The sequence below is a fragment of the Carex rostrata genome, chromosome 1 (assembly GCF_964058835.1).
Source record: "Carex rostrata chromosome 1, lpCarRost1.2, whole genome shotgun sequence".
Lineage (NCBI taxonomy): Eukaryota > Viridiplantae > Streptophyta > Magnoliopsida > Poales > Cyperaceae > Carex > Carex rostrata.
The window spans coordinates 9,038,939-9,054,523 of record NC_135918.1 but is presented as its reverse complement, the minus strand read 5'-3'; the positions used below and the strand labels follow the sequence as shown (position 1 = coordinate 9,054,523).

Below are 15,585 nucleotides of genomic sequence, written 5' to 3'. Positions count from 1 at the left end.
TTTTATATTCTTTGATGGTAATGTTATTAATAATGCCTGTAATTTTCTTTTTCTTTTTCTTTTTCTTTTTTTGGCATAATCGCATGTATTCAAAGAACTGAAATTTTTTAACAACCGTCCATATTTTTTTATTTCTGTTTTTTTTTTTTGGAAAAAAAGATACAACGCTGAATATGCACAGAGCTAAACAAAGCAGGGTACGCTATTGCCACTTGACAACATGATAATTGCTTGTATAATAAGAAAAAGAGAATGCATTGTGCAAGCGGGTTAGGTTATCAGTATGACCGTGAATTAGCATTTAAGTAGAAATGACACAATCTATATGTAGAAACACTACAAAATTAGATCTAGAGGCATTTCCATAATTTTATGAAAAGCTAAATTTTTAGTTCGCAATTTCTTGAAAACAAAACCTAAAACTCCATCCTGATTTTAATCATTGCAATTTGCCAGCACAGTACTACATGAAATTTTTCCTTTATGATAACAGATATTTTGATCATGCTGTCACATCATAAAATAACTCAAATCTACAAATTAACAAACACAACTTATATACTAGTTTCAGGGTATCTCAACAAAGTAACAAAACTAAAAGTACAGTATAACTTCCTCTAATTACTTTTAACATGGCATCGTACAAAATTAAGAAATACTGAAAACCACAATTAAATTAAAGAAAATACCTTCCTAAGAAGGCTACCAAGAAAAATGGAAATATTGGAGGTGCTGATCATGTATCAACCCTGATCCTGGTTGGGGTAAAGAGTTAAGAAGGTGATCAGGAAGTTTTCTTGTCGATGAATCCCCCGAAAAGAACATTGTATGTTGATCCTCTAGATAAAACAAAATCAAAATATGATTAATTGCCTTCCTAACTGATATGCTGAACTTTTAAACAAATTTTCAGGTTGTGGTCAATGCAATTTGTGATTAAGTAATTAAGCTTCCTATTTGAGCTTCCTTGACCTAGCTGACCTCAAGTCTTAGAACAGTTAAGAGGACAATTGAGAGATTGGGACTTAAACATTGAGTCATAATAAAGTTCAATTCAAAACCACCAAAGATTGTGGAAAATCAAGATTCCAACGAAGCTACGCATCTTCATATGGCTACTACTAGATAACAAAATTCTCACACAACAGGTGCTCATCTATAGAGGATGCACTGTTCAGACGGGTTGTCATTTATGCGCAATGGACACCATGGAAACTAGAGACCACCTCATGTGGACTTGCTCCTTCTCAGCCAGATTTTGGAGAGGTTTGCAAGCACAACACAGAAGGTGCAGCTGGGATGTAATTTGAGCGGCAGGTGTGTGGGCATTATGGAGAGAGAGAAATAGAAGGCTTTTCTCTATTAAGCATAAAACATTGGGACAGCTGATAAACGATGCAGCTTTGGAGATAGAGAAATGGCTAGATAATGGCTAGAGTTAACTTAAGAATTTCATGTACAGTTAATGAGAGTTAGGAAGAGGAAAGTGTATGTAATTATCTTGTAATTAAACTTTTTTATCAATATATTTGTTAACGGTAATCCGTTAACCTTAAAATAAAAAAAGTTCAATTCAATATTAGACATTCCAAATTCCCAAATAATCACATATCAAAATCTCTCCAATGAGATTCCGGCTGCCATTGAGCTTGGGGCTTGCATGGCTGAGATCGGCCTTGATGAGGGGAGTCGACTGCACCTATTGTCGGCGGTGGAGGATCACCGGAAGTGGCCCTACTCTGGTACCGGTCATGGTATCGGTACCAAGTTATTTTCTTGCAATTTGAGCGATTTTCTTGATGATTTTGGATGCTTTCTTCACTGCTGTACTCTATATGATGAAGGAAACTTGATTGAAGCATCAATTTGGGTTTCTATCTGAGTTTGCGTATGATTTGAATTTTTGACTCTCGGTTTGGTACTGAATGTCATTTTCTTCATACAAAACTTAGACTTTTATTAAATTGGTCACTGAGAATGATTATTTATACTATAATAATCATCTACATCATTTCTAGATCATATTTGTACCCTTTTTATTTTATTAAATTCTCAAATTGAGCAATTGCAAATTTTATTACATTGTTCATGCTGGTAGCTCATGATCAGATCATTGAATCTTGATTTTTGAATATGATTATGTGTTTTTATCACAATCATCATGTTAGTCATGTCAGGCACCTCTAGCTCAAATTTCACATTTTTACAGATTTTAATTCTATTTTTAAATCATGAATATATCATGCAAGGTCATCAGTTCATCATTTTCTGTCCTTTGTTTGTGAATTTTATTTTGAGCAATTAGTTGCATGAATTTTAGATTTCTTTTCATGAAAATGTTCATTTGGACTTGAATTACTTGTGTGATTTATTTGGTGATTTTCTAGCTTCCCTACAGTGTGCTAGTACGGAGTTCAGTACCATGGTCCTTGTGTATGTACCACCAATAGAAAAGATGAAGAAAAATGAAAATTTCAATTTTCTAGAAAGTTGAACTTCAAAAATTCATTAAAAATATTACAAAAATCATTTTAAATCAAAATTTGGACCTAAACTGCATGGAATTGAATTCTCTATTTGTCTGTCATATTTATTTTACCAGAATCAAAGTTTATGCCCTCTTATTTACCTGTTTTAAGTATTAAGAAATGGTATTATTGAAAAAAATTGGAGATCACTGAACAACAATTTGAGCTTAATTAAGCAAATTAATTCAATAAAATTTGTTATACGTTCCCGTTACTTGTGCAATGTGATAAATACAATCTAAGTCATAAGAATAATGATTTACTAAAAAAAACAATGAAATTGTGATTGACTGAAAATCTAATTGAGCTTAAGATTAACTACCAAATGGATATCATATTGATTGCACATGTACATTGAATGATAAGGCATACAAATTGCATGTTCAAGTGTAAAAGAAATGAGTGACACCAAATTTCTTTTTCTATAAATAAAAAGTTGTTCTAAAAATGTCACTTGCTTATTTTTATGTTTTTATCAATAAAAAAACTACAATAGACATAACAACAATAATATTCTTTATAAATACAAAGTTCTACAAATAGTGCTTTCTTCTTATTTAGATATTTTAAAGAAAATAACTTGAACCCACATAAACGCACACTTAAGATCGTTCTAATTAGCCTAGAAAATGTTTTTGAGATATTGGAGAATTCTAAACAAAAACAGTATAAATTAAATCTCACTTAATGAAGTTTTTAAATTTTGGAGTCATATCTTCACCATTGTCAACTAGCTCTTCTCTTTTCATGTTTGAATAGTTTTGAAATATTTCTGCATATATTTTCTTGGTAAGTACGCTTTTAGTTTTTGAATCAAAACTAATCAAACTCAAAATATTCTGAGAAATGCATTTGAGAATCGTATTTAGTTAAGGAAAAGCTTGTCCTAACAAGACATTCACATTCATCGTTTTTGTTGCGATAGTACGATCCTTTATAAAATTTTGAGTTCGTAGAAGACATCCTCTATTTTTCTAGTTGACCGCCAATATTGTATAGTGTCTTTACATTATTTTTCGCTGTACAATAAAAATAACCATAAAATAATATCAAGGAAGAAGTTAGTTAATATAGAACAGTGATATTGTTGGAATACACAAACAAGAAAGAGAAATACAAAAAAGACAATAAATTAAGTATTACCATTTCTTTCATGAGTGCACAGTAGGTGGCCTCATCAGTTCTTCTATATTACATAAAAAAAAATCATTATGTATAGTTCTAAACAATATGATAGAGATTTTAATTAGTGTTGAGTTGTGATTTTAATCATCATGTATAGTTGGATTCTGAGTTATTGATTCCGGTTCAAAAGTCACTTCTAAGTAAATACATAAAATATTGTCATCCTTCTAGTACATTTAATTTTTAAAAAGTTGTATCTATTTTTGAAATAAAACAAAAATTTTAAGTTATTTAATGATTGTTATTCAAAAAGAATTATCAAAATAGATACAATAACTCATAAAGAAATATATTAATTTTTCTTACAATCACAAAAAATTCAGCATGAAAAATGTTGATCTGGATTATTTGTAGCAGTTTTTCTAATAAATTAAATTATATAGTATTCCATTAAAGAAAAATATAAAATATTTTTAATATTTCAATACAAAAATTAAATAAATTATAAATATTTCTATTTAACTAAAATAAATTAAAAATGCAAAAAAAAAAAAATTGAAACCTCAAAAAATTATAGCGGTTTTTTTTTTGAAACCGTAAAAAAAAAATTGCGGTTTGGAATTTCAAAACAGCAAAAAAGAATTGCGGTTATTAAGTCTAAAACCGCAAAAAAAATTGCAATTTGAGTAAATTTAAAAAAAAAATACGAAAACCTGAATAGTTCTGAAATTTCATTTTTTTTTAATATTAATAAAATTTTCGGAACATATAACCTCTGTATTTTATTTCCAAGCGTGCAAACATGATACATTTTTTTGATGCAAAATTACAAGGATGCATATCAACTTATCAAGCATAGACGATATTTGAAAAATTGAAAATGCATATATCATGCGTTAGTTTTTATATTATTTTTTTAATCAATATGAGCCTCAATTTTAATCCTTGAATCGTCTAACTATATCATGCGGTAGTTAAGTAATATCTTGACTACTTAATTGGTCATATAATCATATTTATTCATGTATATGCCAATTTTAAAATCTACATCAGCTTTGCGCAAACATATATAGGATTTATGTTATAACCCGACATTTTAATTATTGTTAAATAATTATAAAACAGGATTAGTAGTAAATTTAAACAAAATATTGATAATAAAATCAGAACTAATTTAAAATTTTGTAAATTTTGAAAGATAATTCTATACTAAGGCCTAATGCAATAAAATCTACTAACGAATTACTTTAAATAAACAGTTATAAAATTATAATCCGTAACTAAAATCAGATTCAAGGAATAGAAACAGTGAACGATAAATGCCAAAAATACAGCAATTGAAAGGTTCTGATTAAACAAATTTTAGACTTATAAATTTATAAGGTAATTATTAAACCCATTGGGAATCATGAACTTGTGAAAATTCATATTAATTGTCATACGCGAGTATCGCTAATTTGTTTCGGTTGTAGATTGGGTAAAAATAAAATATACAAAACTTTGAACAAATTATAAATTAAAATAAATTAAAAATAATAACGACGAATATTCGTATAGAATCTAACTAAACTAAAATAAATTGAGTTCTAAAATTGGAAATATAAGTATACGAATTATTCATACGAGATAAATTATAAAGTTTACAAATCTTGTTCATTAGGGAATTATAAAGGTTTAATTATATATATAAATTTATCATTATGCTTAAATAAAAGTTTTAATTAAATTAACAATCGATCAGATTTTATCTGACTGATTAAAACGAATTTAAAATTTTGAAATATAAATGAGTTATGAAATTATGTATATTAAAAATTAGAGATTTTAAAATAAAATAAGATATCACTATGATTAAATTATAACTATTCTGTAAATTCGTAACTTAGAAAATTTGTTACATGTTCTTTTGAATTTTAGAAAAAGAAGCAAATACATTGATTTAATTCGATTCGTGTAAACAAATAAATAAGTTGAGTTCTAATTAGGAGAATAATTATACAAAATTTTCGTACGAATAAAATTATATAAAAGTTACAAATTTTATTTATTTAGGAATTATAAAGATTTAATTTGATAATTATATGTGTGTGTGAGTATATATATATATATATATATATAGGAGAGTTCAAATGCCTCCATTTTTTGTGCCTCCATCATGCCTCCATTTTTAAAAACTTTAATAACTCAAAATTTAAATTATAAATGTCAAAATAAAACCGTTAGATATGATCTATGTTATTTTCTTTATATGCTCATCAAATATTATTACATTTTAATTTTGGTTTTATGTGAATTAATAAGTTCAAAAATCAACGTCTAGAAATTATCCACATTACTACATTTTTTTTACAATCTTTTGATGGAAACCAAAACAAAGTTGAAATGTCATAATATTTTACATGTGCATAGATAAAATGATGTAGATCATATCCAACAGTTTTATTTTGACTTTTAAGTTTCAAATTTTGAGTTATTAGAGTTTTTAAAAATGGAGGCATGATGGAGGCACAAAAATGGAGGCATTTGAACCCTCCTCATATATATATATAGAGAGAGAGAGAGAGAGAGAGAGAGATGGGCTATGGTGCATTGCAATGCATGAACCCTCTTATGCATTGCACTATTAATTATGGATTTAAAGTCCAAACGACCAATCTGAACCGTTCATCTTGTTCTTCATATTAATATGTGCTTGGGGACCAAATTTTACATTTTTTGGAATTTTTTTACTATTTATTAAGCAATTTTGAAAGTCGCTGATCTGATGGTCCAGAAAATTTTACTGTTTTTACTGTTCACAGCAAAACAGCAATTTTAAAAAATGCTTAATAAATAGTAAAAAAATTCCAAAAAATATAAAATTTGGTCTCCAAGCACATTTCAATATGGATTAAATATTTAACGGTTCGGATCGGTCGTTTGGACTTTAAATCCGTGATTATAGTGCAATGCATAAGGGGGTTCATGCATTGCAATGCACCATAGCCCATCTCTCTCTCTCTCTCTCTCTCTATATATATATATATATATATATAAAGAGAGAGAGAGCATGGCTAATTTGCTGCCGGCAGCACTTCGACGAAGTGTTTACGGGGCCATATCTTAGTATTTGATGTTCAAACGACAAATTCAAATCATTAGATGTTCAATCTATATTAAAATCTGCTTGGAGACCAAATTTTACATTTTTTGGAATTTTTTTTTACTATTTATTAAGCTGGTTTAAAAACCGCTGTTTTCAATGTTGGAACCGTTTAATATTTCTTGCTCTAAAGAGGGAGATGCGATAAATTTAGCATTCTTTTGGCATATGCATGAAAATTTTGCTCATAATCCTTATGTTTTAGATTTTTCTTATTCTTCAACTTTTCTTCTCTTTTTTATTATTCTTTTTCTTACGGCAGCAGTTGGTGCCGCAATATTTGTACTCAGGTAAAGGGGTCAGAAATCTCTCTCCTATCTCAGCGATTGCCGTTCTCCCGTTGTCTAGATTGTTTATTGTTGGGACCGAAGATGGTGTTCTCAAGATATGTTCTTAGCTCTCCTCTTTCTCCAAACACACTCACAAGTCTGTATTTTGTCATTATAGTTTGTGAAATTTGGCTTATATTATTTTTAATACCTAATAGCAGTTTTATTTGTACAGTTTATTTTTAATATCTTTCTCTCTCTCTCTCTTTTTGTGTTACTAACGGTGTGTTGGTTTTCCTATTTGCTATTGTAAGATTTTTTTTTTTTTTTAAAGACTTATCTTATTAGAAAGGGTGTCTTACAACTTACAAGAGTATCGTAATTGATTGTCATATATATCACTTATCTTGTATTTTCGCTTATAAATGTTAATTATATACAAATGTAAATTTATATATGATTCGTACTTGAAGTATACTTGTTCACACTGGAATCTGTACTTTGACAAAATAAATAGTGTGACACTTATCTCGCGCTCCAAGTGGCGTGACCCGAGATAAAATTGCTTTATACGACAAAAATCATTGATACCCTCGTATATAAAATTAAAGGAACCCTCATATTATACATACTACAAATTACAAAAGTTGCCTAATAAGATATAAGATAGCTAAAGCATAGTGCCAAAATCAGTGATCAAAAATTGTTCTGAATCATATGTCAATAGTGAATTGTAGGGGTGCCGTGCCATGTCTAGGGGTGTCGTGCTTATCTGTGTCTGACACTTGTATTGTTTTGTGCTAGCACGGCTAAAATTGTCTGTGTCATGTCATGTTGCAATGTGTCGGAAACAGACACAACACTGTGTTGTGCTTATCTTCTTCTTCTTCTTCTTCTCAATGACACTATATAACCAAGGAAAGGGGATAAATCCGTGTGTAACTGTTGATTTTATTAGCGATAATCTGATTTATTGTGAGAAAAGCCTCTGAGACCTGAACTTGTACTATGGTTTGTGTACAGAGTCCTTTGTGTACTATCAGTTAAAAAAAAAGATAGTGTACAGGGTTAAAAAAAAGAAGAAAAAAAAAAAAAGGGCTCCTCTGAGACCTGAACTTGTACTATGGTTTGTGTACAGAGTCAATAATTGCGAGAAAAGCCTTTTTCATGTCTGTTCTCTTAACCATGGTCAATAGTTAATTGAGATTGGAGGCAGCAGTACGAAGTTAACCCAAGCGAGAAGGACATGTGGTGAATAAACCTGGCAAGAATTTGAGGTCTAAAGGTGGATTTGAATCTTGGATGGCCATTGCTACACCTTAGTTGGAGTTGGTACCTTTTTATATAGAGAGTTGGAGATCATGGTCCTTTTTATTCTTTAATTAGACTCATTTTCTGATACCGAAACAAGGATGCTGGAATTACATCTACTAGTGTTTGCATTGTGGATTTTGATTTACCTGCTGTATGCCTGTATTCCTACACAAACCATCTAAACATGCCTTGAAAACACCTGCAAATATCTCCTGAAAAGATAAGGTGAAATAAGATTTCCATTTATTAGCTGTCTTCCTGCTGAGAAATATATATGCTAATAAACACAAACATTAATTTAACTGAAAACAAGAGTAAGAGAACAAAACATAGCAAATCTAACAGTGTAGTCTATCAGATCTAATTTCTGTTACAAAAAAAAAAAAAAAATGCAACTTAGAACTTAAATCTTCAATTTCAAATTTGGATCGGATGGGAGCACTTTCCCTCTGTGGTTGAAAATCATAAAGTCCAAATTGTCCGGGAGAGATACAACCCTGAAAATTTTTGAAGTTGAAGTCAATGTTATAACCATTGTGAGAAATTCAAGGTAATGAGCATGTATGGCATTTCGTAGAAGGGAAGAATGTTAAGAGAAGAACAAGAGACTCATAGTAATTTTATACCAGTCAATACCAAACCGATTAAAAGGTAATTTGAGTTTCTTATATTGTTGAAAAAAGTTTCTTATATTGTTGAAAAAGCCCCTACTGTAAGTTAGCCTTGAGGGTTCATGTTCAACAAAACAATTACTGAAAACAACAAATTTAAGATCTAAGAGAAAGTGAAGAAGGCTTGATTTTAAGGCTCGTTGTTACAACATTTTAAGGACTAGATGATGACTGGAGTTGAATGTTCTTATAATTATGCTGTTTGAATTGTTAATAGTTTGTTCAAACCCATTAAAAACAAATAAGACCAAACGTATCAAAAAAAACTAACAATAGGGGCCATTTTAAATTTCTTCATCAATGTCAAGGTTGTTCTGCAAATACTGAAGCGTTCTCTTTGCATTAAAGAAATGTGCAAGCTTCTTAGAAATACAGTTGATACAGGTTTTACTTTAGAGGAAAGAACATCAAGCTCTTGCTAAAACAAATAGTAAAGAAATACTGTACATGCACCAAATGGAGCTTAGTAGTGCGGAGAGGGAGAGAGAGAGAGGTACCTGTTCTCATCAGAGTCAGGAACAATAGAAAGAAACTTTGTGGGTACAGCTACACCGGCCCACAGGCAAAGACCCAATCCTACAAGAAGCTCTATCACTACCTGGATATCAAAATTTCAGAAACAAAAAAGGAAAGAAAAGAAGATTATGAAAAGTTAACTTCATTAGTAAAATATATAACCCTGCACAGCATAACCATGGTACACAGCTGCACACTACACCCATATTATGAAAAATACCCTTCATTTCTTTATTCCGCTTCTATAAAAAAAGGGTGCTCTAACTATTCTACAAAAATGAGGGGAAGGAGGGGCATTTCAGTAAATTTTTCAACAAACTGAGAGTCTGAGAGAGGAAAAAATATGAGTTTACTGTTTGAAAGGCACATATCAGATATATATCCTTTATAGAGGAACATGGTCAAAATATTCAGAACAAACTGAAGTAGTACCAAAATAAATACTGCCCAAAAGAACCACAAAAATTGTAAGAATGTCATTCATTGTTCTGGGTTTAATTATCTACCAAGCAAAACTCTGATAAACTAAGCAACTTGGGTAATTGATGTTTACTGATCTTTTCGTTTTCACTTATGCTTGTTCTCTGATAGGATTGGCTTATGTAAAACTTCTCTGGATTGACATTTTTTTCTCCTCTATCAAGACATAGTTATATTCCTTTCCAATTTTAAGTTCATGTATCTCAATTCCATGTCTGTGTAACTAATTTAACTCCAGTTGAACAAGCTCAAAGAGTCAAGGTTAGATTGATCTAACCCTAAAATAGCCCTCAAATAAGCAAGTAACCACCAATTTGATTCTAATGTGGGAGTTAAACTTATAAACTGTGCCAGTATCCCCCATTGAAAGTCAAATCACACACAATTAAACCCAATTGGAACTCGATTTTCCTTCAGTAAAAAGCCTCACAAGGCATATGAATTTGAACATCTATTAAAGAGAAGCAATATTTGTTATATAAAGATGGATAGACAGTAAAATACATTGAAGGGAGGTCCAGTGAACAGCTCCTGCGTTATCTGCAGCTCCCCTCTATCTGCATAATTACAGATCCACCCAAGACATCAGCACAGATTAACCGATCAAAATTTAGAGATTTAAAAAAAAAATGGTGAAATAAACCAATTGAATACACAATTTTGATGCCCTTCGGCATTCTCTTGAGATATAACAAAATTCTGTTGAGACTAAAACCGATCAAAATATTAAACTATCCCGAATAACAACAGATTTGGCGAGAGAGAGAGAAATACATTGAATAGTAGAGAAGGCAGCGTGAGCGAGAAGAAATCCGCCAACTATTCCTACGAGGAAACCGAGCCCCATTTCTCTTTGTTTATCTCCCTCTATTTCAACTCTATCTTCGATTCCGACACAAGGGAGACGAGACTAAACGAGAGAGAGAAGCAGAGGCTTTTTCACTATTTGGACCCTGTATATACCTTATATTTGCCCAGAAGATCCAACCAAGTAGATTCCGTGAAGATCTCAATCGTTCATTTCAGATCTGATCCAGCAGCTGTCTGTATTTAGTACCAGATGTGTGTTCTATATTTACTGTTCGATTTGAATCAACGGCTGCAATGAATTTCCACGATGGATAGGAGCTTAACTTGCAACTTGCAAGTGTATTCTTGGCGATGTACCCGTTTTAGACCTTTGTTTTTGTGAACCTAATAATATATATATATATATATATTTTAATTTAGTTTTGCATTTTTAGGATTTGTCCATTTGCATGGAGAATAAATCACCTTTCTTTATTTATATTTTTTTTTCATGTTTATATTGCAATATTTTGTGAATATTTCATGTTCAAACTAATGATAAAATGATGTGACCACTTATTAATAAAAAAACATATTAAATAACATGCCTAACCTTTTAATTTGATTTGATGGCATTTTATTGTTGATGTTTTTTTCTTCCAAAAATAGAGGGAAAAGAAAATAAATGACTTTTAAACCATCTTCAGCAGATATATACACCTCCAAATAGCCACGGAGATTGTTACCCATAAATCCATAATAAAATGAATAATTATAACAAACCCCCCACTCCCATCCCCCCATTTTCCCCGCACTCTCTCTCTTCCTTAAATTCCATATATCCCCCCACTAATTTTCCTAAAAGTTTCCTTTTATCCCCCCACTAATTTTCCTAAAAGTTTCCTTTTATCCCCCCACTAATTATAAGAACCCCCCACTCCCATCCCCGCATTAATTATGCATTCCTCTAATAACAATTCCCGCGTTAATTATTGCTTTAAAAACAATCTGCGCATTAATTATACTGTTATCTAATAACAATCACTGTTAATAAATGTTTATCTGTTAATTGATGTTCAAAAAAGTATTTATCATTATTTCTGAGAAGTATTTACCCTTGTAACATAGAGTATTTATCCATGTAACATAGAGTATTTATCATTATGTCTGAAAGTATTTATCATTGATGTTTTACTGTAAGTTGCAATTATGTCTAAGAAGTATTTATCTATGCAATACAAAGTATTTATCCATGTAACATAAAATATTTATCATTATGCATGAGAGTATTTATAATTGATGTTTTACTGAAAGTTGAAAGTATGCCTGAGAAATATTTATCCATGTAACATAAAGTATTTATCCATATAATGTCAAGTATTTACCCATGTAACATAAAATATTTATCATTATGTTTCAGAGTATTTATCATTGGGTGAGGGGATTGTTTATTTAATGGTCTCCAGTTGTGCGGGGACGATTCAAAAAAAAAGAAAATTTTGTGCGGGGACAATTAATGGATTGATTTATTCTTTCATAAATAGAGATCATTGCATAGGGTTTAATACCTGACAAATTCAAGTTAAATACTTCGATGCTTCAAGTTAAATACTAACAGTTTTTTAAACGTTCATTAATGATTGAGTGGTCCCCCCATGTTTAATGGTCCCCAACTGTGCGGGGATGATTCAAAAAAAAAGGAAATTTTGTGCGGGGACAATTAATGGATTGATTTATTCTTTCATAAATAGAGATTATTGCATAGGGTTTAATACCTGACAAATTCAACGTAAATACTTTAATGCTTCAAGTTAAATACCCGCAGTTTTTTAAACGCTCATTAATGATTGGGCGGTCCCCCCATGTTATTTTTGTCCTTTTCTGCGGTGTTTTTTGCGGGGTGGAGGGTGCGGGGACTGTTATCATCGTCCTAATAAAATATCTATATTGTTTCCATTTTTTTTTTCACAAGGTCGGTATGGTGCCTCAAAAATAGTTGCATATAGTGATGAGAATCCAATTTTTCAAAAGTGGAAACCTATAAATACGACATACACATGATTAATTATGCGAATATATTAAAATGAGTGTTTGATTGTACCGCGAGAATAGTTATGAAAAATCTTATTTTTATTTTTTAAATACTTGATACCAATAAAATTATATTTATTAATAAGTATTAATATAAATAAATAAGATGATTAAACAATGACATAACAATATTTATTAAATGGGAAATTTGATAAATTGTTCTACTTTTTAAAATTTTCAAACAAAATAAAATACCCCTCGTCTAAAATAATTAACAAAATGCCATTGTGAGGCCTCATTTCCCCCTCTCTCTCCCTCTCTATCTCTACCTCCTATTTACTTTAATATTAGACTTTAATGAAAACATAAAAGATTTAAAAAAATATGTAATTCAAATAAAAAAAATTGGTAAACATGCAACGAATATTTCAGTTTAGTAATATATATATATATATATATATATATATATATATATATATATATATATATATATCGAATACATGTTTTTTTTTAAAGTATCTATACTAATCTGCATCATGATGAAATTATTTACAAGATTATCCGGTATATTATTAGAAAGATAAACTCTTAAATTTGTATTTTACTTATTTGAAGAATAGGATCATATATTTGTTATTTTTTTTAAAATGCTAATTATAATAATATAATTTGAGAAATTTAATTTTTGTATTATCGATGAGCATATATGTATTAATTTGATGTATTGCGATTTAAATTTACAAAAATGAACCTATCCCAAATGCAAGAATCAAACACCAATATATATTCTCATTTCAATCTACTAATTGGACACCATCAATGCCGAAGATAATTGTCATTTTCATCTAAGTACTGTCTTATTTGTAATCAAACGGAGAAGAAAATATCTTGACAATATATAATTTTTTGAGTTAAAATATGGAGATAAATTATTTTTGTATTTCATATTTTGTACTTCTTATTTAAATATCAAAAGCATTTATATTTTCTTTTGTAAAGTTTTCAATCTTATATTTTTTTTGACTGATTATAAGAAAGTTTAATTAAATGAAACACTGTTAAATAAGTAAAATATAAATTTGAGAGTTTATCTTTTTAATAATGTACTGTATAACTGTGTAAATAATTTCATCATGATGCAGATTAGAATTAATATTTTTACAAAAAAAATATATATTCGATATATATATTATCTATAAAAAAAATTGTTGAATGTCTACAAATTTTTTTTATTACATATTTTTTAAAATCTTTATGCATTAATTAAAGTCTAATGAGAGATAAGGAGGTGTCAAACTTGACAAGAGTAAATAGGAGGTAGGGATAGAGAGAGGGAGAGAGGGGGGAAATGAGGAGTCCACAAGGGCATTTTGTTAATTATTTTAGAGGGGTATTTTGTTTGAAAATTTTAAAAAGTAGGGCAATTTGTAAAATTTCCATTCATTAAATATTGATTATTATTTCTTAAATTAGAATTTCGTCAAAAATAAAACCAACTGTTCTTTTAAAATGCATTATGTTTCATAGAGTATCGCATATAGGTTTATTTTTAGTGTAATGTTTCAATTCTTATATTAATGATTTTAAACTATTAGCTTAATTACAACACGACAAATGATAAAATATGTATTTTGTTTGTTTTACGCACTACAGACAAGCCAAGAAGCATCTAAAATTTTCAACTATTTGCTAAACCCAGTTTGAAATTAATAATTATAATAAAATAACTTAATCACATCAAAAAGAAAAACTCAACAAAGACCATTAGTACACTTAAGGAGTCCAATAGTGCACCACAACAGCAGGGAAACAAACATTGTCAAGCCTCTTTTGATGTGCAGTCCGGCCTTTTCAAGATATTATCCTTTGTTGTGCCAATATTGGATAAGATTCAAACCAAGTTCTATTTGGTTTCCGCTTATTATATATAACACTTTTCCCCTTATAGGAAACTTCCTGATCGCCTTCTTAACTCTTTACCCCAACCAGGATCAGGGTTGATACATGATCAACACCTCCAATATTTCCATTTTTCTTGGTAGCCTTCTTAGGAAGGTATTTTCTTTAATTGTGGTTTTCAGTATTTCTTAATTTTGTACGATGCCATGTTAAAAGTAAGGGTAATTATATCTTCCCCCGTGTTTCCATCCCCCGTTCTGTCCCCCGTCAACTCCAGTCAACGCGCATAACTGTCAAACTCATTCGTAGCAATATCCCGTACGATCCCCTCTCTCAGAAAAGAAAAGAAAAGAAAAATACCAAAACCTGATCACCTCTCAAAGTCGTAGCAATCACTCATTACCACTCAAAATCAAATTCCTTATTTTTCTCCAAAATACATCACGCTCTGTCTCTACTCCACCGCTAGCTCCGCCGCTGACAATCTTCTCACGCTTTTCCCATCGGAGCCCTCTGACTTCTCCACCCTCCTTCGTCTTCGGCTCAGCGTCTCACTTCTCTCCGCCTCCTCCGCCTCCTCCGCTCCTCTCACCTCGGTCTCCGGCTTCGGCACCGATGAGTCGATTTGCCTCTTGAACCACTATCTTTGGTCTCAAGGTGGAAAACTTGGACCCGATCTGTCTGGATCAGCTTCGAACTTTCTGGCATGAGCGAGAAGTGCAGAGGAAAGCGAGGCAGAGTTCAAGGTACTGATTCTATGTGATTAGAAGACAATCTTGTTGATTTTGCAAATTCTCTAGTATCAAATCACTATTTTGCAC

General features: G+C 30.6%; 1 protein-coding gene across 1 annotated transcript; it reads right to left on the bottom strand.

Moving 5' to 3' along the window:
• Positions 1-8,653: 8,653 nt before the first annotated feature.
• LOC144556570 (membrane magnesium transporter-like) lies at positions 8,654-10,980 on the bottom strand. Its single transcript, XM_078304960.1, has 4 exons — positions 10,820-10,980; positions 10,550-10,602; positions 9,547-9,647; positions 8,654-8,875 (listed from the first exon to the last, which is right to left on the bottom strand). Exons 1-4 carry the CDS (start codon positions 10,890-10,892, stop codon positions 8,782-8,784), a joined length of 321 nt encoding a protein of 106 aa, XP_078161086.1. The 5' UTR covers positions 10,893-10,980; the 3' UTR covers positions 8,654-8,781.
• Positions 10,981-15,585: the final 4,605 nt, after the last annotated feature.